The sequence below is a fragment of the Streptopelia decaocto genome, assembly GCF_964273445.1.
Source record: "Streptopelia decaocto genome assembly, chromosome: Z".
Lineage (NCBI taxonomy): Eukaryota > Metazoa > Chordata > Aves > Columbiformes > Columbidae > Streptopelia > Streptopelia decaocto.
In genome coordinates this window covers 3,052,882-3,077,365 of record NC_138657.1, presented here as the reverse complement: position 1 = coordinate 3,077,365, position 24,484 = coordinate 3,052,882, and the positions used below count along the sequence as shown (strand labels likewise).

Here is a 24,484-nt window from a genome sequence, read left to right as displayed (position 1 = left end):
CATATGGAGTTAGGTCAAATGTTAGGCTGTTCCACCAGCAGCTGCACCATAAAACTGAGGGTACAACAGGAACACGGTGGTCCCAGCACCCCAAACGCCAATGGGGGGATCAGGGTCACGCTGGCTGCCCAAGGCCCTGGCTGCTCGCCCGCTGAACCTTCTCTGAGGTCAAATGACACGGTGATACCGCGGGATGACGACAATCCCGTCTGTTGGAGGCTCAGCTGCGCCTGGCATGCGGAAGCCAGGAGCTCTGCCGAGCTGGGACACGTCCAGCATCTGGTCACCTTGGACCTTCCAAGGGAACCTTCTCGAGCCCCCACATGGACAAATTGCATTTCCATAGTCCCACCTGCGAACCAGACTTCTGAAATCATTCCCCTTCTCCAGTTTGCTCAAAGCCCAACCCAAAAATGCCAACTCAATAGCCTGTTGTCCCCTTCCCCATTCCCCTGGCTGTACCACATGGAAAGGATCAAGCACCTGGAGTGATGGCCACCACAGCTGCAGTGACACACACACATTGTGGTTATTTTTTTCATACAGACATACTTTGGAAATAAAATATTTAAGCCATGTATAAAAAGTTATGACATACTGAAAACATGTAAAAGTTTTTTTTTTTTTTAAAAAAAAGTTTATTTTCCACAAGGAAGAGCAATAGGAAAAATTAAATTGTTTTCCACATAGTTTTCTTGAAACAGAGTCTACAAGGACATATTCAGCACCAAAACTAAAAAAAAAAAAAAAAAAAAAAAAAAGAAAGTACAAACAGCCATAGAATATAATCTATAAAGCAAACATTTAATATTGCACTTTGTTTCTCTAACGTTTGGATTTTACTTACTTTTCCCTAATTCAGATCAGAATTCTATATCAAATACTGGGCTACAACCATGAACCTCATGTCTTATAACGCTGAGAATTGACCAATACTTGTGGAAGAGTAATGCCTCTGAATAACTAACAATGTAACTCGAAGTCTGTATTTGATAAGCTTATAGAATTTCTCAGCCTAATCACAAAGGCTGTGATGCCTTGTCGATTACCATGATATTGGTCAATCCTGCTTCATATGCAATTCCCCATTATATTGTGATAAGTACTTTAATGCTATGTATATCAGCAATTGTTCCCTAGTCTGTTAAAGTAACAAAAAAAAGGAAAAAAAAAGTAAAACCACCAAATGCCCTTTTATGTCAACGATCCCATCAGCTTTTAGAATTGTCTGGTTGGAGAGGGTAGAGGGAAGGGACATTCACAAAACTGGCCTAGTAGCGTAAGACATCACCCAATTTCCTTCTCATCTGATATTCTTGCCCAAAGCCCAAGCCTTTTTAACTGAATCACTTAAAACGCGACTCATTTTATCACCCTGTTGTCATTTTTGAAACATGAATTATCGTTCATGTTCTCATAAAGGGCACTTATGGAAAAGCCTATTTTGTTGCATTTATGAAGCCTTAAAAACATGGCAGAGGTTTTTTTTTCTTTTTTAAGAACAAGCACCAGGCAGAATCACCAGCCGCCTCTATCCCCACTCCCTTCTGAGCTGTTTTATTGCACGAAGAGATAAATATGTGATTAATTGCATCTTGGTTTAAGCAGTCAACACCAGAAGCATATCCCTTTGTCAGCGGTCTGTGTTACACAATTTCTGAAAGGAAAAGTTGACTTCTGTTGTAAATCTCTAGCATGTAAGTGCTGGCATTTGTGTTAGCACATCTAAACCACTCCATTGCGCTCTTCTTCCTTGTGGCACACTCAAGGACGAGTGCTCTATCCATATATAACACATATATAATTTCTTGCATTCTCAATATATGGTGAGATTCACTGTCCTGCTTGTTTCAAAGCTCTTGAGAGTACCACAGAAGACACAATCATTGAAGCAACTCCAGCTAGTATTGACATACAGCTGGTAACACTGATCTTGCTCAGTTTAGTTATACTTCTAGTCTTACCTATTTTTACAGTATCATAAACCCTGAAGATAATACAAAGTGCACAAACTGAGCTCTTAGCATAGTCCAAGCTTTTCCTGCAGATTGAAGTATACTTTCTACTAGAGACTCATTACATATAGAATTTTTGGTGATTAGGTAACTACATATAAAAATAAATGTGCTTTCCCTTCCCATCCCTAGTACTTGAGATATCCATCTGCCTATGAATGCTGGACAGCATATGACTTTTTCCTTTAAAAAATTATTTTGAGGGTGAGCTGGTGTCTGCTGGTGCTGCTTTCATTTGTGCCTTTTTATCTTTTTTTAAAGCTTCACAACTTGAACATTTTTTTAGTAATGTATAAAGAGAAATGGGAATGAAGGTGGGTTTTGTAACTTTTGTGTATGTCCCTAGTCCAGATCCCCCTCTCAAGAACAAAAAACAAAACACAAACACAAAACAAAAAAAGAAGTAACTCAACAGTGCAACATAAAACAAATAGCATTCCAACAGTTTGGCAAGTGATGAGTTCACCTGAGATTAAGTGATTTTTTAGGCAGTCTGTAACAAAATGCTGCTTTGCGATAATAGTAGAAAGGCAACAAATTCTTAAAAGAAATCAAGAAGGTATACAATCTTGATGAAGTCTATTTAGTTTCTTTCTATTAACTCACCACCCCCCACCCTATCCCCATATCTGTTGCTTATCTACTACAGTAGGCTGAAAAACATACAGCAAGAAGGATTGGCTTGAAGGCATTTGATGTTTGTAAATAAATCCACAATAGGATCCAAGCTGAAGAGGTGATACATGATCAGCCTACTAGGACAAATCTGAGCATGTGCATATGCAGGTAAAGTCCAGGCTACATTAAATTAAAAAAAAAAAAAAAGTCAGTGCATTTGTCAAAGTCTGTTGCTGTTGTTTTTTTCTTGTCAAAGCTTTCTTTTGCTCCTTATTGTGCGGACCACAAACAAATAAGGGGTGGGGGGTAACAACAGTCCGGCATAAATGAGAAAAAGCTGTAGTGACACTGAACCGCACAACGTAAGCAATGAGCATGTGCAAATTTCCAAATCATAAGAGGAAGTCATCCCTCTCTTACAATGTGGTTTGAGTGTTTTGACACACGACTGTAGGTTAGTAAGGCTGCTCCTAGTATGTGCCAGTATCTAAGGGGAGGAAAAACAAAAAAAAGAGCTCAGGTCTTCAAGCATGTGGAGCAGTCCTACAACGTTACTGTAGGCTTCAAAGAATGATCACAGGTTGTTTTCGTGTATTCACCATACAGGCAAGAGCAAAACCACCTCCTCCGAAAAGTGTGTCTCCACCATGACGCCTTGACCTTCAACATGGCAAGTACGATTCAAAACCCTAGTCAGCTTGTTATGGATTTTCTTCAACGAGATGGGCAAGATGGTCTGTCATCTGTGGGCTGATCTGGGTTTGGATCAATCTATTCAAAAGAGGGGGAAAAAAAATTAAACAAAAATACAAACAAAAAAAAACCCCACAAAGGCATTTTTAGAGTCAATTGCCACAAGTAAATCAGTCCAAACAAAAACCTCACCAACATTTACAAGTTTAACACAATCATAATGATACATGGCATTCCCCATCCAAAGGTTATTCAAACAACTGAAAAACCTTTGAATTAAAGATTAGCAACTAAGTATTGTGGAAAATTTTAAACTGCAATCTGATGGTAACTGAAGCACAAAAAACTGAAAAAGAACTTCAGTAACACAAATCTTCACAATTTACTGTACACTAAAAATACAAGTTCATCACTAAAAACATGAAACTTAAAATATTTAATTCATTTGAGAAAACACTTTGCTCCAAAAAACACAAAATTATCAGTAAAAAGTCATTCTACTTTTAATTTACAAATAATTAGTCTTTAAACAACTCATAAAGTATCTTAGAAGTTGATGCGTTCCACACATTTCCTTCCTCCCTTTCTACAAAAGAAAGAAGGGGAGCAACCTTCTAACACTGGTCTCCAACTCTGGACAGTGAAACCAGTTTAAGTGTGCAATATATAGTTTTGTCAAAATTTTCAATTAATTTTATACAATCATGTTTTGAGAAAAATAAATTTTTAAAATATATATATATTTAAGAATATATTTTTTAATCTTTAATGAAAAGGAGTTGTATTCCAAGGTTAAACTATAGAAGGGTCCTCAAAAAGCACCCAGCACACAAAACTATGCCGATCTCTACCAACTCAATAGCAGATTAGTGTTCCAACAAGAAAAAAAAGAAGTGGATTTAATCAGGCACGATTTAGCCAAAGGACACTATTTTACATTTGTCCTATATCACTGCTTTTTCCTGAAAAAAAGCTTAAGTTATATCCTAGTTATTGAGTGGCTTGCAGAGAACTGAAAATGCAGCCAGAAATGTTGGAGAACTGTGTATTTACAGAAACCTATGTCAGGGAAAATACCTTTGTAACTTTTCTACCTGGAACTTCTGCAGGCACTGCATACACAGAACCAAAACGACACAGAGTAGTTTCAAAAAGAAGCAGAGCTGAAAAGCATTAGCATGTTGTGTATCTATAGATCCAAAATGTTGGTGTTAACCAAAGAAATGTATTATATATTTAATTCAAAGTTTTAGTGAAGTTGCAAAGTGGGCACATAAGTTTGGAAATTTCTACAAAGCATTAGAATTGTGAAGAAACCTGGAAACTCTTGATGCAATTCACCTGCAGTTTGCTAAACCACAGTCACCTTTAAGCCCTGGTCACCATTTTAATGATTTCTACTTATTTTAGGAAGGAGAAACAACTTCCTACATTTACTCCACAGGACAGAATCCAGAAAAACAGCTAATTAATCATCATATTCTGAGGTACCTACTTCTGAATAGAGGGGTGGAGGCAGAAAACGGAACTCCTGGATGTATGCAAACAATGGTCCTGGAAGCGCTCTCTCGAAGTCATCACAAGCACCCATGGGTGCAAGGCTGGACTGTCTCTGTTCTTCTGTGACCACTTCTGCATAGCTGGGAGGTGCTGCAGGGAAAAGGCACAGGCAGTTTGGACAAGCTGCCAGCATACGTAACACAAAAAACGTTGAACTTTTATTGTCATAAAATGCACTAGCAGGTAGGTAAATTACTTGGGTGACTTTTTAGCAGTAGCTGAACATGAAAAGGAGGTAGGCTGTTTTATTTTAAGATTATGTTCAAATCCAAGAGGTGGCCACTGATTATTGTGGCTTAATTACGCCCCTTAAAATTTAAAGCCTACTCAGAATAATGAAATTTCTGTACAGCTGGGAATGATAAAACATTGCATTACTCTGGACTCCAGAAATCTGAGTTTGGGATTTGCACATAAAGAAGGGATGTTTATCAGATGTGTCAAAACAGATGGAAGGAGACAGTTTCTCCTTTGTCAAGATAAGTTTCCCACTGAAATTAATTACTTTATCTTCTCACAAAGCTTTGGCTAAGGTAGGCAAAGGACAACAAACTATTCTGACAGGTTACAATACCTTGTAACCAAGGATGCAAGTGGGATACTGAAGGCAGAATTAATTCTGCAGAGCTACAATGGTACACTGTGCTTTCACACCTGCCACCTTCTAAGCAGCTGTATTTCACTGCTTCACCTTCAGAAAGGCAGGGAGGGAACTCTGTTCTTCTACAGAGGACAAACAGGTGGCAAAAAAACATCCACAAGGGATTTCCTGCGGGCTTTATGACAAAGGATGTAATTTGGGTCTGTCTGCACAACAGTCATGAATAAACCAGCCAAAAGTCAAAACAGACAAGCAAATTCACCGGGATTTTTATTGTTAAGTTACCTTCTGGTCTTTCAGGCAGTGTCAGACCAAGCCAATTCATGTTCATGCTACACTGGCTGCTGACACTTGATGTTCTGCTACCAAATGGGTGTAGAGGAATGGTACCAATGACCAGTGGTAAGTTAAGGAATAAATCCATGGCGCCTGGAATATCAACGTATACCTAAAAAACAAGAGAGATGTATGATTAAAATACAGGTTCATATGAACACTTCATAATTACAAGACTAAGTTCTCCGTCCATGCAATTTTCCCCAATGAACTTAAGCATCGTATTTTAGGGCCAATGTCCCTATAGAGACAAAAAGCTCCTCCAGTCAAAAGCACCTCAGGGTTCTTAACATGAGATCTCACATGGAAGTGTCACCTACTCATAACACATTTGCTTTGCTGGCACACCACAACTCTTTTAAGAACGTGTGTGATTTAAACAACTCATTTACAGACCTCCTGTCAGGACAAGAACACTAGGCTACGTATTTCTTTTGTAACTAGTTAGCACAGAGTGCTTCATTAGCACTTTGCAAGGCATGACAGAAACTACTCGTGCAAGACAAACAGACCATACAACATACCATCAGTGAGTACTCCACACGGATTATACTACAGTCGAGGATTGAAGGGGAAACAGGTGGAATTTTCAACTGTTTGCCATTCCAGGTTTCTGTTTTGCCAGATGACAAGGATTCCCCACGCAGGCTGGCCACAAGCTGCTTGACTTCCTTCATTTTCCCTTTGGCATAAAATGCCTGTGTTTGGTAAATGGCTGCCTTTGGCACCACCACACGGGAAGAGCAGTTCTCAATCTCAGCAAAGATCTGAATTGATTCACCTGAAACGAAACAGAATTTTATGTTCTCATTGTATTTACAAGGCAGCTTCAACAAATTGCCACATTCTGCATATTGTTGTAACGCACTGCACGCTGTTAGCAATGTTCTACCTTCAAAAACATCCACTGATGCTAATAGGAACAGGATCACCACGAGCAAATCTAACAGAGAAATGCACAGGTCCAACAGAAGCAAATGTGCTTCAACAATCTGAAAATTCGGCCAGAATTAGCTAACAAAACTAGTCATAGTTAAGAAAATGTCAAGAATATTGCTGAAAGCAGACTGAGGGGGTAAGAATAGTTTAAATATTTCATTTATATAAAAGCAGTTAAGTACAAACTGTTGTTTTAAAAGGGAAGGAAAAACATTTCCTATAATTAATTCTGTTACGTACCTGGGGTGTAGCCCTTCCTTTCAATTTTGGCACTTAAGGATATTGGGCCTGAGGTACAAAACCAACAACAGAGAGTCTTTTCTTTTGTGCCTGCTTGGGGTGACTGCAAGAAAATAACAACATTGTCCATTTAATTAGAGTTTCATCAATCTCTTAATCTATTTTAATCAACACAAAAATCACTTCCACAATGTGCTCATTGTTATGTATTTTGATAAACATAGCTAGTTTTATTTATAGTAAAAAAACTCGAGCAATTTAAATGGCACTATGCAGACATAAGGTTTATTCTAATTACATTACTCAGTAACGCCGCTTTTTCTGCTACACTTCATACTACAGTCACACTTAAGTTTTTATATATAAATACTGTAAAATTTAAGAAAAGGCTTTATAGCTTACATATCCCAACATATTGTTGGCAAAGCTTTTCATTTAGCAGTAAGCTAGAACATCTTTCCAGTACACTGTATTTCAGAAACAATAACCAAGCCAAAGTATTGTAACCTTGACTCCTGCTATTTCCTGTTTCAGAATGATCCCATGTCATCTATATTAAACAGACATTGTTATTTTGCACAGTATCAGGATTTCGGACTTGAATCAAACCCCATTAAAGTCAAATGGTAGTCCTTTGATTTTAATGGAATTTGTGCAAGGCTAATGTCCCATTGCAAGTCTGATTTTTTCATCCATACACACAAGAAACCTATTTCAATGGACTTCTGAGTGTTTTTTTCCCTCTCCATAGATTAGAATTTGAGGAAGAGGAGACAAAAAAAAAAATTTCATGCCAGATTGAAATCAAATCCTCATTGAAATCAGTTGTGATACTGAAATTATTTTAATGAAGTAACATTTCAGAAAAAGGTTATGCAGAATTGTGATAATTTCTCCCCATTGGTAGAAAATGATCCACATGGACATTATCAGTTATGCACGCCAGTACATTTTTAACTTTGCATTTGTAAGTTAGCAGTCTCTCCCTACAATATTCTTTCAAGTTTCACTGTTCCTTTTAAAGATTATTAAAAATCAAATAGGAACAGTTCTCAATTTTCCTTCTTAACGACATCTTACAATTTACTATTATCAATTTACATTGACAAAGCCATTTTACATATATTAAAAGTGAAGCAACTTTAAACACAGAAAAACATAGCTTTCAAAATACCAGTAGTTACAGCATTGCTGAACTGATGTAATGCTTACAAGATCAGCTGTAACTAAACTAGCAAATAAATATTAAGTAAAATTAGAGGTGGATATTGTTTCAGTTATTATACTTATTTTTATGCCAGAAACAAAAATTAGTAATTCTGTCAATTCTTACCAGTAATGAAGGAGTGTTGATATCTATATGTTCAAAGACTGTAAATTCCTTCTTTAATTTTACTGGTAGAAACCAAGGCCTATGCAATTCGGCTTTCACCCAATAGCGCACACTGCCATGTCTGCCTTCGAATGAGGTAGCAAGTGGTCTGTGCAGGACACAAAGGTCAAAATTGAGTAAAGTCTTTCTGTCTAATAATGATACAACTGGTCAGGTCAAGTATTAGTATGCAGAACTGCATTTTTTAATGCACTGTAGTATTTAATGCAGCATAACTTATTTGCAAAGTTTCCGTATCTCAGAAAAAAAAAAAAAAAATCAAGATTAAAGATGGGAGAAAAAAATCATCTCCAATTCATCCTACTATGGTTTTGCGTAGATTTTAAGAATCAAATAAAGAATTGTACTAGAAAATGCCAGGAGAGTACAAAGTTCCTTTAAACTTCCGAGGCCACTTTCACGCCTAGAATAAAGCATGGCCTTTTAAGGCCAAATTAAGACTACCAACTTAAAATTAGCATTAGTCTCAACCAACAATGGTTTTGGATATTGTATTTTGTAAATCATTGTCTATTTTTCACTTGGCTGGTATCTCAGTATCAGGTTAATTTTAGCTGTAACTCAGGCCTTTTATAGCTTGTTTTGCCTTAAGCAGAGTAAATATTTTAATTTAGAGTTCTGAAGAGAGACTATTTTGAGTACCTTCTAATTTTCCTCTACCCTGACAAGACCAGCTTAAACCATTTAAATTGCAAAGGGATGTACCTATGTAAGTACATATATCCCTATGTACATATCATCAAGACTATTCTGTTCTGAACTCTGACAGACAAAATAATTTTCAGGAGCTGGAGGAAAAACAAGGTGGAAAGGATCTCCAGACCCTTCAGCATCATCTTTTTTTTTTTCCTGTAACATCATAAAATGGAAGACGAAAGATCTTTATATCCCAGTTATCTCCAAATAACAGCAGTTTTCCATAACTTATTTTCCCTTATTTTTATGCAGGTAATATTTTCTGTTATACCATGTTTTGGATCTACCATACTATATAAATTAAAATTATTTGCAAAGTTTCCTCATCTTCCATAAGGAATAATATTAGCCACACTAGTACTTTACTAGACTGATTTATTCAGTTACAGGTTTGACTTCGGTTATTTGCACATCTGAGATGTCTACTGCCCTAATAATCCAAATGAAACAATTTTCTAATCAGTCTTCCATGTTTCAACCTGTCCCCTATTCTTTAGAGCAAAGCCCAGTAAGGACAGTGTGTGTCTTCCTTCCTCCTGCTGTTGATCTGTAGTTAAAGCAAATATTGGACATAGATCACATGGACACAAAAATACAAATAAGTAGGCAGTGTCAAAGTCAGGCTTTTAATACCAGCCTTTTTTTTTTTTTTTTTCAGTAATAACAATAGCTGGTTTCACGGTTACTCCTTAGGTCACTTCAAAATAACCTGTGTTTTCACCAATGCTTGTGCTATTTTACTGGCTATCTGCTTCAGTACAACCTAAGTGTTTCATGTTCACGTATACAGTTTAGGGTTTTCTTCATATTTAAATGCCCCTTCCAACTCAAAGGGAAGATCACTTATTAGCCTTATTTCTTTCTATGGTTGACATTTTTCACAGAAAGCTAAATTGTCTTTAAAAATCTCCATGTATACAGGTCTTCTCCACTGTTCTAGTAAGATCTACTGTGACATCCTGTGCTGTTCACTTTGAAACCAATCCGTAAAACTGTTTATCATCTGCAGGTTCTGCTAAAACCAGCACCTCTAATAAACAGATGGTTTATTAGCTTTAGTATGAGATACTGAGCTATTTCACATAACACAGCCCATTTTGTCAACCTTAATGGCTCGGCTGCTTGCCTTTTATAGCAAAACACTCCTTTTCCATCTATGTCAAGATTCCCTCTCTTCCTGTGTATTTAACTTTCTTGCAGTATTTTTAGCTAATTTCCACATTGATAACTCTTCTGTGTATAAATCTTCCATTCACAAGGTGCAGATCACACGTTTCAGAGTTGGAAGGGCAGGAGAACAACCTTAACACTTCTGCTCTCACTCTTGCTTCACCTTTGCTGAGACAAATGGGATAAATTACAGGAATTTTTCTTGCTTCATTCACTCATCTTTCCACTTACTGCCATTCAGGCTTTCGCATAAAAAACAGCCTGGGTACATCCTACTTAAAAGAAAAAACCTCCCATTTTGCACAAATATAGTTAAAGTTGCCATATCTGTTCCAGACTGAGCCCAAACAATTCAGCTGTGATCTTATCTCTCATTCTGCTGGTCTGCTTGGCTCCAGTAAACTGCTGCATGGGTTAGAAGGTATCTCAGCCACTCTGCAGGACTCCAGTGACGGTTCAAATTCTGCCCCCCCCCGCTGCTTCTTGGGAAGGGGTAAAATATTGCAAGACCTAGTAAGTCAGAAAGACTAGGTCAAAGGAAAAGTGAGCAACTGGGCAGCAACAAGCTCCCGTTTTGTGGAAATACAAAAAAAAAAAAATCAGTTTGAAAGCAACCTCTTCAGTTTAATGAGATTATACTCTCCACCGCATGTCAGAGCACAATTCCTACTACCATTGAAAAGGTTTCCCCTCCACCCACAGCAGGAGTTTTGCTCAGGAGGGTGGGCAGCAAGGCCAAAGGACTGCGTGTGGGCACTTACGTCTGTGGAAGCTCGAAGCTGAATGCATATTCATGCCTTCCTGAATGGATGGTGTGAAGGCCTTCTTCTGAATTGTCATCATCTAGGAGGGAAAGACAAAAAAAAAAAAGACACGCTACTCCACCTGAGCACATTTTTATATGTTGTACGGATTTCTCTTCCAGAACCAGAGGGATTTACACACTTGTTACAGCACTTAAGAACATGGTGTCACAGAAACAAGGGTCTCTGGTCCCTTCGCACTAACTGCTCAATGCAGAGACAAACCTCACCTACCAAAGGGTAAGGAAGATTGCAGATTCACCTGACAGAGCAGCAGAGGTTAATTTGCTTTAATTGATAATCCCACCTCTGAACACCACCACAGTTCTAACCGCTGCCATTTCAAGGCCTGCCAGCAAGGTCTGTAATGGAAATCATGCTTTCCACTTTGATTCAAGAATGGAAATGAAATAGAGATGGCTCTTTAACAGCATTAAGTGATCTGCACCAAGTCTGCTGCGTAAGATTAAATTTAGTAATTTGGCTTCCTTTTATCTCCTGCCTGGCAACAGTGTCCAGAAATTAATCACAAAAAATAGAATGGGAAGAACAAAAAAAAGGGTGTACAAGCACCACCTGGAAAGTACCAGACAAATTCAGGAGCACGGAATATGGAAAACTGTCCAATTAGCATTGTCTAGAGCTAAACTTTTTTATTTTTTGGTACATTAACTTGATCTTGCTTGGACAGCAAGATCCAGATATTTGCTGGTTCCACCGAGAAAGCTGACCTTTGTTTATGGTCCGATTTCTTGTGTTGCTTTAAATGCTGTAACAAATTTGTGGTTTGCTCCAGCATAATTACCATAAAACCAGAAAAGCGCTGACTCCATAAAAATAGAAAATTAAGAAGAAATAAATAACCGAGCATTTCGCGCATAAAAAGGGCTGGAGTAATAAACGGGGATATAGGGAGACAATGCGAAAGATAACCGCTTATATTTAATTGGTTGAAGCATTAATGCGGGCACACAGGAGGATGTAAGTTCACACTGTCCTAAGGAAATGCCGAAAATTAAAAAAAAAAAAAAAAAAACATTAAACAAACGAAAAGGAAGAGCCCCCAGCAGCAAGCTGTGGACACAAATGCTGCTTCATCAGCACGCAGCACCACGAAATGAATGTCAGGGAAAATGCGCCGAAAAGGGGCCAGAGGGTGAGGTTTTTTTAAATTATTTTTTATTTTAATGGCGGGGGGAGCGTTGCGTTTCGGCTCCCAGCACGGCGATCCGCTCCTCACAGACAAGTTCCCCGTCCCTCCTCCCTCCCTTCCTCCCCCTTTCTGCCAGCTCAGCAAGTCCCGCCGAGCGCGGCGGCCGAGCTGTGGTAAACAAGTGCTGAGCTGTCAATCAGGGGCCAGGCTGGAGCAGGAACCGACCGGCCTAAACCGGCGCCAGCGGATCCCCAGCCAGCCGGCTCATATACATACGGTATACGTTACACCCGCCGCATTCGCTCAGCAGCTCCGCCGCCTGAGGAGGGAGGGAGCGAGGGGAGGCGGGGCGCCGCTCGCCTTCCGCTCTCCGAGACCCCCTCGCAATGGGGCGGACGGTACCCGGGAGGGCGATGCGGACGTGACGGGCCCTCAGTGAGGGGGTTCCCGCCGCTCCTCAGGGGAGCGACCCCTTCCCCGCCTCGGGGGTCCGGGGAACCTGCTCCCTCAGCCCCCCCGCCAATCAGCGGCTGGCATCGCCTTAGCAACAGGGCAACAAACCCCCAGCCAGCCAATCAGGGGGGAGGTGGGGGGCGTGGCCTTGGGCCGCCAGCTCGGGGGGGGGAAGGAGCCCCCGGGGCGGTCATTGAAACTCGGCCGCGGTTCGGGGGGCAGCGCCCCTTCCTCTGCCCCCCCATATCCACCGCTCCACTGACACGCGTGGCCGTGTCCTCCCCGCCACAGGGGGGGTCGGCTGTGTCTGCACGTTGTCATCCGAGCTGTGTGAAGTTTCGCTGGGGCGAGAAATTTCTGAGACGACAGCGGCCTAAAGGTGGGGGGTGTTGAGCTATAGGTCACCTCAGGTATTAATTAAATACAAATAAAATAAAAAAAGAAGCAAAATATAGAGCTCCGCTGCGTTAATTTTAGAAATGCTTGGTAATGGGTTCGGTGCCGCCTGCAGCCAGAGTTAAAAACAATTATTCTTTTTACAAAGGAATATCCCTTCAGCGTATTTAAAAATTAAAAAAGCAAGCAGTAAAAAAAAAAAAAATAAATTACATAACCGGTTTTTAACACTTTATATTTTTCCTGTGCTAGGGGAATTAAGTCATCGCCACCACCTGACGCGTGCGGCCAATCTGCGCGAGGCAGGAGCCCCCCCCACCCCCCCCCGCCCCGACCGGTCCCAAACAGGATTGAACCGCTTCGAACAAAGGCTGCAAACTTCGGAAAAAAACAACCCCCCGGCCCTGCCGCTCGCACCCCGCCGCACAGGGGGGGTCGCCAGGCTGGGGGGGGGGGTACACCCTGCAGTATGGGACCCCCTCCCAAAATGTGGGGTGCGGGGCAGGAGGTTTTGCCTCCCCAGTTTTGGAAGGGATGCTCCCATTACCCTCCCCCCCCCCCTCCTTGCACCCCATGGTGGATTTTTAGACGGATTTTTACATCGGGGTGTCCCCCCTCTCTCTCCCCCACCCCAAAGGGAGAGGGAAATAGAAACGATTTACCGGGAGGAGGTTAAATTAAAAAAATATTAATTAAAAAAAATATTACACGTGGGGTGGTGATAGCATATGTCAAACTAAGCCACGGGGGATCTTTTATCTGGCAATAAAGAGCCACCCTTAAAAAAAATATATATATATATACACATATAAAATAATCATCACATTTTCGGGCCAAAAAGCAGAACACCCATGTGTCAAAAAGTCTGTTTTTAATGCTTTCATTGTATTTACAGGATTTGATAGGATGCTGCCAGTAAAGTCATTCACTGCCTATCTGGCTTGGATTTTTTTTTTTTTTTCTCACGGAGGCAAAAAGCCTGCTATTTTTTTTTTAAACAAAAAAGCAAAAAAAAAAGGACATTTTATAAAATAAGATATTAATCAATGGCTGTGTTGAAGGGCAGGTAGTTCAACTCCTGCGCGGAGCACTTTGCAGATGCATCTTCTGCAGCTTTCACATCAGGGTCCATCACCCCGGCGCAAAACCCGTGGAAGAAAAAAAGGGGGGGGGTGATAAAGGGAGATGCTTTTGCCTAATATAAAATTGCATGATGAAAAATATGCTTTACCTCTCTCGTGGCCGATCAGGACGTCCTTATGGTTGAAATACTCCACTTCTTCCGTGTAGTTCTGTGTGTAGGCAGTGTTGGATCCAGCGTTTCTCGACTCAGTCCAGCGCACTTTGGCGTGTCCCCTCGCGTGGATTTTGAGCGATTTCACTCTGATTTCCCCGGTCACTTCTAAACTGACCCTTCCTGAGACCGTGTCCCCGCTGGAGTAGACGGGGACATTGCTGTCATTCAGACAGTCAAAGCTTATTGTCAAACTCTTCACCTTCCCCAGCACCATTTTTTAATAGCAAAGCGTAGAAAAATATATTGTAAGAAAAAAAAAAAAAGAAAAAAAAAAAACAACCAAACAAAATCCCCTTAAGGAAAGAGCGACGGTGGCAGCGCTGCCCCTACAGCCGGCTCATGGGGACGGCGGGGAAGCCCCGGCCGAAGCCCCGGCGCGGAGGCCGCTGCTCCGCCGCTGCGCTCTCCCCACAAAGGCGCTGCCGGCCCGGCGGCCGCCGCCCCTTATAACCCGAGTGACAAACAAGCGGCACCGCGCATGCGCCTCCCCGCCCGCCGCCACGCCCACAGCCACGCCCACAACCCGCCCCGCACTCGGGGCTGCGCTTTGGGGACGCGTTTTTGGGGTGTCGAGGCGCTGTTAGGGAGACCCTTTACCACACACCGCCCCACACGCTCCCTGTTGTGGGTGTTCTCTTCCGCTGATTTCTTTTTCTTTCCCTAGTTTCCTGGTGCCATTTCTTGGGTAGACTTGGTTATTTATTAGAAGGGGGTGGTCAGTAGGTCAGAGAGGTTCTCCTGCCCCTCTGCTCTGCCCTGGGGAGACCACACCTGGAATATTGTGTCCAGCTGTGGCCCCTCAGTTCCAGCAGGACAGGGAACTGCTGGAGAGAGTCCAGCGCAGCCACCAAGATGCTGCAGGGAGTGGAGCATCTCCCGTGTGAGGAAAGGCTGAGGGAGCTGGGGCTCTGGAGCTGGACAAGAGGACACTGAGGGGGGACTCATTCATGGGGATCAGTATGGAAAGGGGGAGTGTCAGGAGGATGGAGCCAGGCTCTTCTGGGTGACAACCAGTGATAGGACAAGGGGCAATGGGTCCAAACTGGCATACAGGAGGTTATACTTAAATTTGAGAAGAAACTTCTTCATGGTGAGAGTGCCAGAGCCTGGCCCAGGCTGCCCAGGGGGTTGTGGAGTCTCCTTCTGTGCAGACATTCCAACCCACCTGGACACCTTCCTGTGTAACCTCATCTGGGTGTTCCTGCTCCATGGGGGGCTTGCACTGGATGAGCTTTCCAGGTCCCTTCCAATCCCTGACATTGTGTGACTGTGATTTAACGCTGGCTTTGTTAATCCTCGCTGGTCCCCCACAAGGTTTTCAATGGGGTGCGTGATGTTCGATGGGTGAGCTTTCACACTTCGGGGGTTTGCACTGGAGCGCGCCGCTAAAGTTCAGGCTTAATGTTTTGAAAGCATATTGCTGTATTTACAAGTAAAAAGTCATTCGTGCTTTCCTTGACCTGACACCTGGTGGAGGTTCTTGTGCTTTTTATGACCGGAGATGTTCTCTGTGTCCTGAGAGCGTGTTAGGACTTTTTATGCTTTTGCACCATCTTGTGGTAAATCTTCAAACTTCCTTAGGGTGGGGAAACATAGAATCATTTAGGTAGGAAAAGACCATTAAGATCACCAAGTGCAACTGTAAAAACATGACTTGCAAAGGAAGAAAGAGTGTTTATTCCTCCCCTGCTAGTGCTTTTCTTGTTGCTCTTGTGTCTTTATCTGCAGATGGCCTCATGCATATGTTTATTTGCACGTTTTTCCTCTTTTCTGCCATGTAGAAGATAATCATGTCCTCCACGAGTCACAGGAACCATAACTCCGTGCTCTGCAGCTGCTGTAGGACGTGTCCAAGGAGGCAGCCAGACGGGGTGCAGCTTCCATCCACAGAGCTTGGGCACAGCTCCTGCCTTCTGCTTTTGGGTTCATTCTCACCTTTTCCAGAGTAAATCTGCAGAGATCACAGAATCCCAGAATGTGAGGGGTTGAAGGGACCTGGAAAGCTCATCCAGTGCAATCCCCCCATGGAGCAGGAACACCCAGATGAGGTTACACAGGAAGGTGTCCAGGCGGGTTGGAATGTCTGCACAGAAGGAGACTCCACAACCCCCTGGGCAGCCTGGGCCAGTCTCTACCACCCTCACCGGGAACAAGTTTCTTCTCAACTTTAAGTGGAACCTCCTGTGTTCCAGTTTGAACCCACTGCCCCTTGTCCTATCACTGGTTGTCACCAGAAGAGCCTGGCTCCATCCTCCTGACACTCCCCCTTTCCATATTGATCCCCAGGAATGAGTCCCCCCTCAGTGTCCTCTTGTCCAGCTCCAGAGCCCCAGCTCCCTCAGCCTTTCCTCACACGGGAGATGCTCCACTCCCTTCAGCATCTTGGTGGCTGCGCTGGACTCTCTCCAGCAGTAATTAAGATTATGAAGTGATCGAGATTATGAAGAGCACAGCAGTTAACGTTTTCTGGGAAACTGAAGGCCCAAATTCCTTCATAACTGGGTTATGGTGCATGCTCATTTATATTCTGATACGTGTGACATCTATTGTATACTGATTGCATTTGCCCATTTCAGGCTCACTGGCGAAGCATAACATACATTGCTAAGCTGCTGTAAATCTTACCCTATATATTATCTGTGGACATTGTTGCTCTAACTTGCCACCTTTCTTGCTAGGATTGCTGTCTTTTGTCGGTCCATTTTTGACACACAACTCAAGAATACCACGGGTTATGGGACCAGCCCATTTTTGACACACAACTCAAGAATACCACAGGTTATGGGACCAGCTCCAAGAATTTCATGTAAGGAACCTGTCTGGAAGGTCACACCATTGGTGAGCTTTTGGGTGATCTGCTAGGCCTTCAGGTTTTGCCAATTTGCAGACAGTTATGAGTCCTGACCATGTGTCATGCTGAGCAGCAGGCAGCTCCTTCCTGTTTCTGGATTGTTGTCCGGAGGAAAACGCACTGGATGGTCACCCAGCCTCTTGAGTCATGTGGTGAAAACCACCAATAAACCTAATTTTCACTGCAATAGTGAGACAACTGCAATATGGATCAATTATTGAGGGCTACAGGCATGATCAAGCCTTCTTGAATATTTTTCCAAACGTATAGAACCAATTCCATTGAATTTAGCAGGACATTTGGATGCCCATGCGATGCAAAATCTCACAATCTTTGAAGCTCTCTAATTTCCTTATATTGCTATGCTGTTTTTGTGAGTTAATTAAAAAATATCCTGAGTGATCAGATGTGCAGTTTTACATGAAAGTTGACGCAGTTTTACATGAAAGTTGACCCAGTTTCCTAGACTAGTTCTAAATTTCTGTTACAGCTTGGTGAAAGAAAAAAATATAAATCAATTTCATATTCACTCTGTGCTATGTATATATATATATATACACACCCAAAGCATTTGAGCTGAGATTTGTTTCTGTTTGAAATAATGACCCTTCTTCTCCCAGTGCCCCAAGCAGGAAACTTTCCTGTGTTTTTTTTTTTTTTAATATATAATTTTTTTTTTTTTTTAATTCATCTGTACTATCTCTTCCCTAAAACATGAGTCTCCTTCCTGCAGCTTTTCACCTCTGTGTCTTTTAAGTAAGGAGGATGGATTCAGAACAGCATTTCCTGTGTTGCATCCTGTTGGTGACTGTGGGCACAACTATAAACTCCCAAATCTCAAGATTTTGTTGTGAATCTGGCGGTATTTGGTATGTTTTAAAGTCTCAGATTCAGGCGAGGTAAGACGCTCATCTCTATCAGATACTTTTAGACCTGATGAGTTCAGAAAAGAGCCTTCAGTTCACCGGAACATCCCAGAAATCATCACACAAATGAAACAATCCAAATCTTGGCCTTTTGCATGTAATTTAAATCTGGAGCACGGAGCAGGCCGACACGGTTTGCTTAAGCGTGTGCTATGAATAATAAACTTTAGATTGATTGTTTTGTGGAATGGTGTTGTATTCATGTGTATTCGTGTATTTCCCACATCCTGTCAAAAGTCACACACACATCCAGCCTCTGCAGCTTTTTTCCTTTTTAATATTTCTGGTACTGTGCCATTCATTTTATCTTTGTGCTCATGATTTATACGTTTTGAGCCATCTTGTGGCAAACGTGGTGAACTGCCTTTTACCAGCCTTTTGCCCGTGAATTCCTGTAAACCTGCTGTTAATTGCTGAAGACTTTTTGTCAAAATAAAATATTTTAAAACTATAATTCTGCTTTTATTTAAACGGAGAACATGCTATGAAGTGTGACTCAAAGAGGTACTTAGCAGTTATCATCAGATTTTTAGTTAACTGTAAATACTAGTTAATTTTCAGGAGTTAAGTTTTTATTTTTTGTCAAATGAATTACCCTTTAGTTGTTAAGAGTTATATAGATCCTGAAACAGGATTTTAAAAACTGACTGCAAAGATGATCAGGTCTTATCATCTTAGGTTAACGATAAGCAGCGAAGTCTTAGTTTTAACATACTTAGCGTGGTCACTATTTGTCAGGAGCCTCCAATAACCTTTGTCAGGCCTTGTACACAATTGACCATGAAGGTGATGCTTAGTAGCTCCAATGAAGATGGCAATATTCCAGATATTCCATCCTCTCTAAAGAGATAAAGGTTAGACCTCGCTTAAAGAACCATGTTGTGAAACTAGCAAGCTCTCTCTTATACATTTTGGTTTTGGTTTTTTTTTTTTTTTTTTGGTGGAAAGAGGGGAAAGAGGAGAGAAAAGCTTGTTAGAAGATTATGGAAAATCAGGGAAAGAAAATAAAGAAATCCTGGCCTGCTGGGTAATACAGATTGTATTGCCTGAGAATCTTCACTGGAAACTGTTGAGAATTATTGGTAATTAATCTGAATACATAATATTGATTAATCTGAACTTAACTATTCCAGTACCAATGACTGTGTGGTGTCTGTGCATTCTGCCCTGTTTCTGAGAGGCTGTCACAGGACACTAATCGACTGAATAAAGTCAGGTAATGCCTTCAAACAGGATTTATTAATATATTCAATTATAGTTCCATTAATATTAACTAACTGCAGGTTCAAGATGGCAAGTGGGATATGTTACTACACAGCTGACTTAGCTACGTTTTGAAGGCTAACCCAAAATGAGCAATCATTCACCCAACAGGATGAGAGTTGCCAACCTCGAGGTGGTGTTCCCAACCTCAAACCTTGGGTGGTGTTCCGACCAAAGGGAAGAGTCCCCAACTGCAGACTCCAGGCTCCAAGAGGGTTTAGGCAACCTAGAGAGATTAATCCTTTATGTGGCAGGCTGTTGTGCAGGCTGAGATCCAGCAGATGGATGTGGATGTAGAAATAGCCAGATTTTAGGTCACCCAGCTCCAAATAAATATTCTGAAACTTCTTTTTGATATTTCACCCAACCTGGCGGGAGGGTTTGTTGTTTCTTATTTTTAAGTTTGTTGGATGCCTACGTTTGCACTTTTCTATATGCCTAGAACTTTCCCAGCCTTGACATGACCTTTGCATTCATGCTGAAGATCACTCAAAATCCAGAGATAAGGAGTGATTCTGCTTTGTTACCACTAATGTCTTTATCTAATCTCATGTCTTATCATACACTTGAAAAATCTACAAGGATGGGCGTGATGCACAGTGATCTTGAGAACAGTCATATTTTAAAAAATGTCCTCTTGACTCACTGATCAAGAAAATAACTTTAACAGGAATATCCAGATTCTTCTCCCATGTCCTTAGAGACCATCCTCACATATTATCTGGGGTGGAGGACATTGTTTGCCCCACTTTTTGAAGCTGTTTCAGTGTGCAGCAAAGTATGGTCTAGAGACCGTGTTTTCTAGTGGTTCAGGTGTTCATACTGAAGGAAGAATCCTGGGTTAAAACACCAAACAGTACTCCAGGATGATTTTTATATTTCATGCAGTGAATGAATGGAAAATGCAAAATGTACTTAGTGTTGGGGTAGCGGGGAGTGATTTAGGGTCCTGCTTGTCACAGAATGACGTTTAGATCACTCAAAGAAAAGCGTGACTAAACAATAGGAGTACTTGAGTCTGGGGTCTTCATGTTTCTCATTGTATCTTTTTCACTGATCTCAGGTGGGCCTTTGTTCTGTTTAACTGTAGATATTGTTTATAGTCCATAGCACTGAAGGTGATGTTTTGTCTGAATTAATCCTTTTCTTCCCAGCAAACCGCAGAACAGGCCTGATCTCACAAATGTCTGTAACGTCTTCACGGTAGCCTTGAATTCATCCTTTTCCCCCTGGTCAATTCCGTTCTTCCCAGCAAAGTACAAACCAGACCTTATCCCATGCATGTTCAGTGGCCCCTTTTTGTAAGCATAAGCAGAACTTTACAGCAAATTCAGATAACTAAGTAAAATGAAGCAGAGAGCATATTAAAAATCACACAACCTTATAATCCTAGGCAATTAGTTGTATGTTGTATGCATTTACTTAAGCTAAATGACTGATGTGAAACTTAAATTTGGCTCGTCCACTGGTCTGTGATCAGTAAAATCCATCACCACACAGCCAGTTATTCAGCAGAGAGAGCTCAAAGTAGGCTGACCCAGGCTGTCATATTTGTAGAATAAAGTGTTTGACCTATTGTCGAGGGTTAAGATTGCGGGGTGACAATCAAACCCTGGCAGATGTATTGTTAACCTCCTCTTCCCCCCACTTCCCCCATTTACCCCTCCCTCTCCCCCCCTTCCCACTCAGGATAGGTGATCGGGAGGGAAAGAAGGACAGAGAGAAGAGAGTTGGAAAAATTAACAATGTTTTACTAATGCTACTAATAAGAATAGAGAAAATAATACAAAATACACAAAACCAATCTTGAAAGTCTCAGCAACTGCAGAGCCGGCACCCGAAGTCCTGGACTGGACTCTGCAGCCAACTGGAGCTGGATTCAGTCTCTCACTAGGCCTCAGTTCGCAGCGACGACTCGCAAGGTCCTCTCCTAATGTCGCCGTAAAGAAAAAGGGAAAAGGGATGAGATCCTCATGATCTCCCACTTTTATATGAAGTATGCACGTGAATGGGATGTTACACACAGTTTGTCGTTTTCTTGGTCACCTGTTTCTCGTCGCCCCTCTCGTGAGATGTCCATCCATGCTCATCAATAACTTCGCATTCCATTGCTCTGTTTACCAAAATATGTATCTGGTTCTCCAGGAAAATGCAGCTCACATGAAGCTTTAGCTGACAGGCAAATTCACTAAAAGAGAAACTTGTTTTTTAACAAAACCAGGACACCCATAGTCAAATTGGACACAGTGGGAAAAGTCTGCACGAGACCCCCTGCACCCACAAATTATCAGTTATTTTACTAAGCAGGCTTATTATGGGTTTGGTTTTATAATGGTCCTCAGTCACATAAGGAAACTTGGAGTTTGTGAAACTGATTCCTAAATTTAAAAGAATCAGGAGCTAGGAGCAGCTTTGCCTGATTCTCATCTATAACCTTGCAGAATAGTATTTATTAGTGAAAAAGAATGTATACAACAAAGAGTTTTATTTCTGGTCACTCTGTTTTCAGAAAGTACGTATTATCAGTAAGGAAAGTATTCAAATTGAAAGAAATTGAAAGTTTTATTTGCAATTTATAGTTAGGTTTGTCTGTTTGTTTTGGAGATTTTTGTTGTTTTCTCTTTTTGTTCGCCTATTTCTAAAGCTTTGCTAAATTAATGATTTAGAGTAACTTGAGTTCTGAGGTGTATTTGCTATTAGAAACATAACTTGAGTTATGTATTAATAGCATTAAACTGAATACTTGCAAGTTTTGGTTTGAGAAAATAGTTGCTAGTGCTGTTAAAATGAGAAAAACAAACAGCTAAACACATATTTAAGCTAATGTCTCCTGGAAAGTGCAACAGAAGTACAAGCTTAGAGTTGCAGTTAGTAATATATTAATATAAGCATGTGCTTGAAATAGCTACCTCGGAGATGATGATGGGCAGTCAAACAGGGGCCTGAGCTAGAATACTAGGTTTCTTTTTTTTTTGTTGTCGTTCTTTTTGCTGTTACCATTTTTTGGTAAGCAAGGATTGTAGGGGAGGTAATACCTTGTATTAGACTAATTTATAGTCTGTGAAAAGAACAGACCAGCTTTCAGCACACCATCTCAGCTTCAAACCTTAAGTAAGGCAGTATTTTTAGAAAGAAAGCGACCCCGAGGCAAGCTGAGTTCTGCTTTAGACCATCTATTATACTTCAGCTTCCTGAGCTAAACTAATAAGCACATCCAACCTGCCTTTATAAGCAAGATAATTATTCCCGCAACAAGAGTGATGGTTATCACTGCTGGGGAAGCCACGCTACTCTATTTCTGGCCCCTTAAGCGACATGGAAGCCATGCCTCTCTCGTTTTTGCTGTTAAAAATTGAAGACGTGGGCACTGTGAAACCCCTTGTTGGCTCAGAAGCACCGTGGGGAGAGTTTATGAGGTTTGCAGAAATACTCAGAGTACTCAGCACTAGAAATAAACCTTCATGGCCACAGCAAAACTGAAATGGCAGGAGGGTGATGGCTGTGGGGGTGGAAACCATACGTGGCTTTGGGCTGGAACCTTGGGATGGGAAGATGCTTGGACAGAAAAGGACCAAGCAAGAGCGTAATGATGCGGGATAGTCTACTAAGCACAGGCGTTTTGAGGATTTTTGGTAACTTTTAGTGTTAATGAGCGAAGTGCTTGCAGCAAAGTGCTTGTGAAGTGGGGAAGAGTAAAGACGGAATTACAGGAGCTGCAGGCAGAAGAGAACAGGACGTACGTCTGACAATCAGCTCCTTCTACGGGGCGGGCCAGGTTTGAAGGATTTAGGCAGAAGGAGCTCAGTCCGAACTGTGATAATGGGAAAATCCCTGCCTGTCTTTTGAGACACTCCATTTCAAATGCATCTCAAAGGTTTACTAGAAACTTTTGCTCATTTTGACCGGGGTTGAGCACCTTGTTCTTTTTCTTATTCCAGCTGATTAGGACCCAGAAACTGGACATTTGTTGGCTACCTGAAGGGACACAGCCTGAAAATATATCACAGTTAAGCCATGATGGCATTCTGGTTGTATGACAGGTATGTCCATGTGCACACACATGTCAGATTTGTTAGGGACAGTTTGCAAGATGGGGCTCCTCCTCTTCTCTGCTCTGCTCGTAGCATCTGTCTGGCAGGTGAGACCCCTTTGTCATGGGAGGCAGCCCCTGGCACTGTGACATATGCTGGTGGGGTCCTATAAAACAGGACATTGGCCTTTATAGATCTCTATTTTATTTTTTTTTTTCATATACAGGCCATATAAAAGCAGGAGGAGTCTAGGCAGATAAGTATAATTGCATGGAACGTTATTTGTGCAGGGAAATCTGTACTGTTCCAGCTGCGTGGCATAGTTTGTGCACAACTCATTGTTTCATGCAACCTGACATGTCAGTAAACGCACCTTTTTTTTTAAATTATTATTATTTTTTCTGTTTAACCTATCTGAAGTTATATTGTCTCCAGTTGTGGCCCCTCAGTTCCAGCAGGAAATTGTTTCGGTGGCAAACAATGATAGGACAAGGGGTAATGGGATCAAGCTGGAACACAAGATGTTCCACTTAAATTTGAGAAGAAACTTCTTCTCAGTGAGGGTGGCAGAGCCTGGCCCAGGCTGCCCAGGGGGGTTGTGGAGTCTCCTTCTGTGCAGACATTCCAACCCGCCTGGACACCTTCCTGTGTAACCTCAGCTGGGTGTTCCTGCTCCATGGGGGGATTGCACTGGATGAGCTTTCCAGGGCCCTTCCAACTCCTCACATTCTGGGATTCTGTGAAGATTCCCTCTCTCCAGGCTGTGCATCCCAAGCAAGCAGATTCATTTCCTTCCCACCCCCACTCAACAGCTGCACAGCAGCGAGACAACACTGACCTCTGTCCTCAGGAGATATTTGGGGGCTACCACAGATAGCTGTGGATCCAGCATAACATTGTTCATGAGTCTTATTCTCAGATCCTTAATTCTCCATAAATACTGTGTTTGGACCTAGCAGAAGTGCCTGCATTCAATTCTGGAGATAGGCATTTGAGTGAAATGTGTAGTTGTTTTTCTCTCTGGTTTTCCATGAACCACCAACTTTGGCA

At 41.7% G+C, this 24,484-nt stretch overlaps 1 protein-coding gene across 2 annotated transcripts; it reads right to left on the bottom strand.

Moving 5' to 3' along the window:
* Positions 1-1,120: 1,120 nt before the first annotated feature.
* Positions 1,121-14,769, bottom strand: ARRDC3 (arrestin domain containing 3). Of its 2 annotated transcripts, none has more exons than XM_082075819.1 (8): positions 14,298-14,769; positions 11,023-11,104; positions 8,336-8,483; positions 7,003-7,105; positions 6,348-6,604; positions 5,773-5,935; positions 4,822-5,009; positions 1,121-3,404 (listed from the first exon to the last, which is right to left on the bottom strand). In XM_082075819.1, the coding sequence occupies exons 1-8, from the start codon at positions 14,575-14,577 to the stop codon at positions 3,348-3,350; spliced, it is 1,278 nt and encodes a 425-aa protein (XP_081931945.1). In that variant the 5' UTR covers positions 14,578-14,769; the 3' UTR covers positions 1,121-3,347. The 2 variants fall into 2 exon arrangements, with proteins under 2 accessions (XP_081931945.1, XP_081931946.1); XM_082075820.1 differs by having other exon boundaries at positions 4,822-4,976.
* Positions 14,770-24,484: the final 9,715 nt, after the last annotated feature.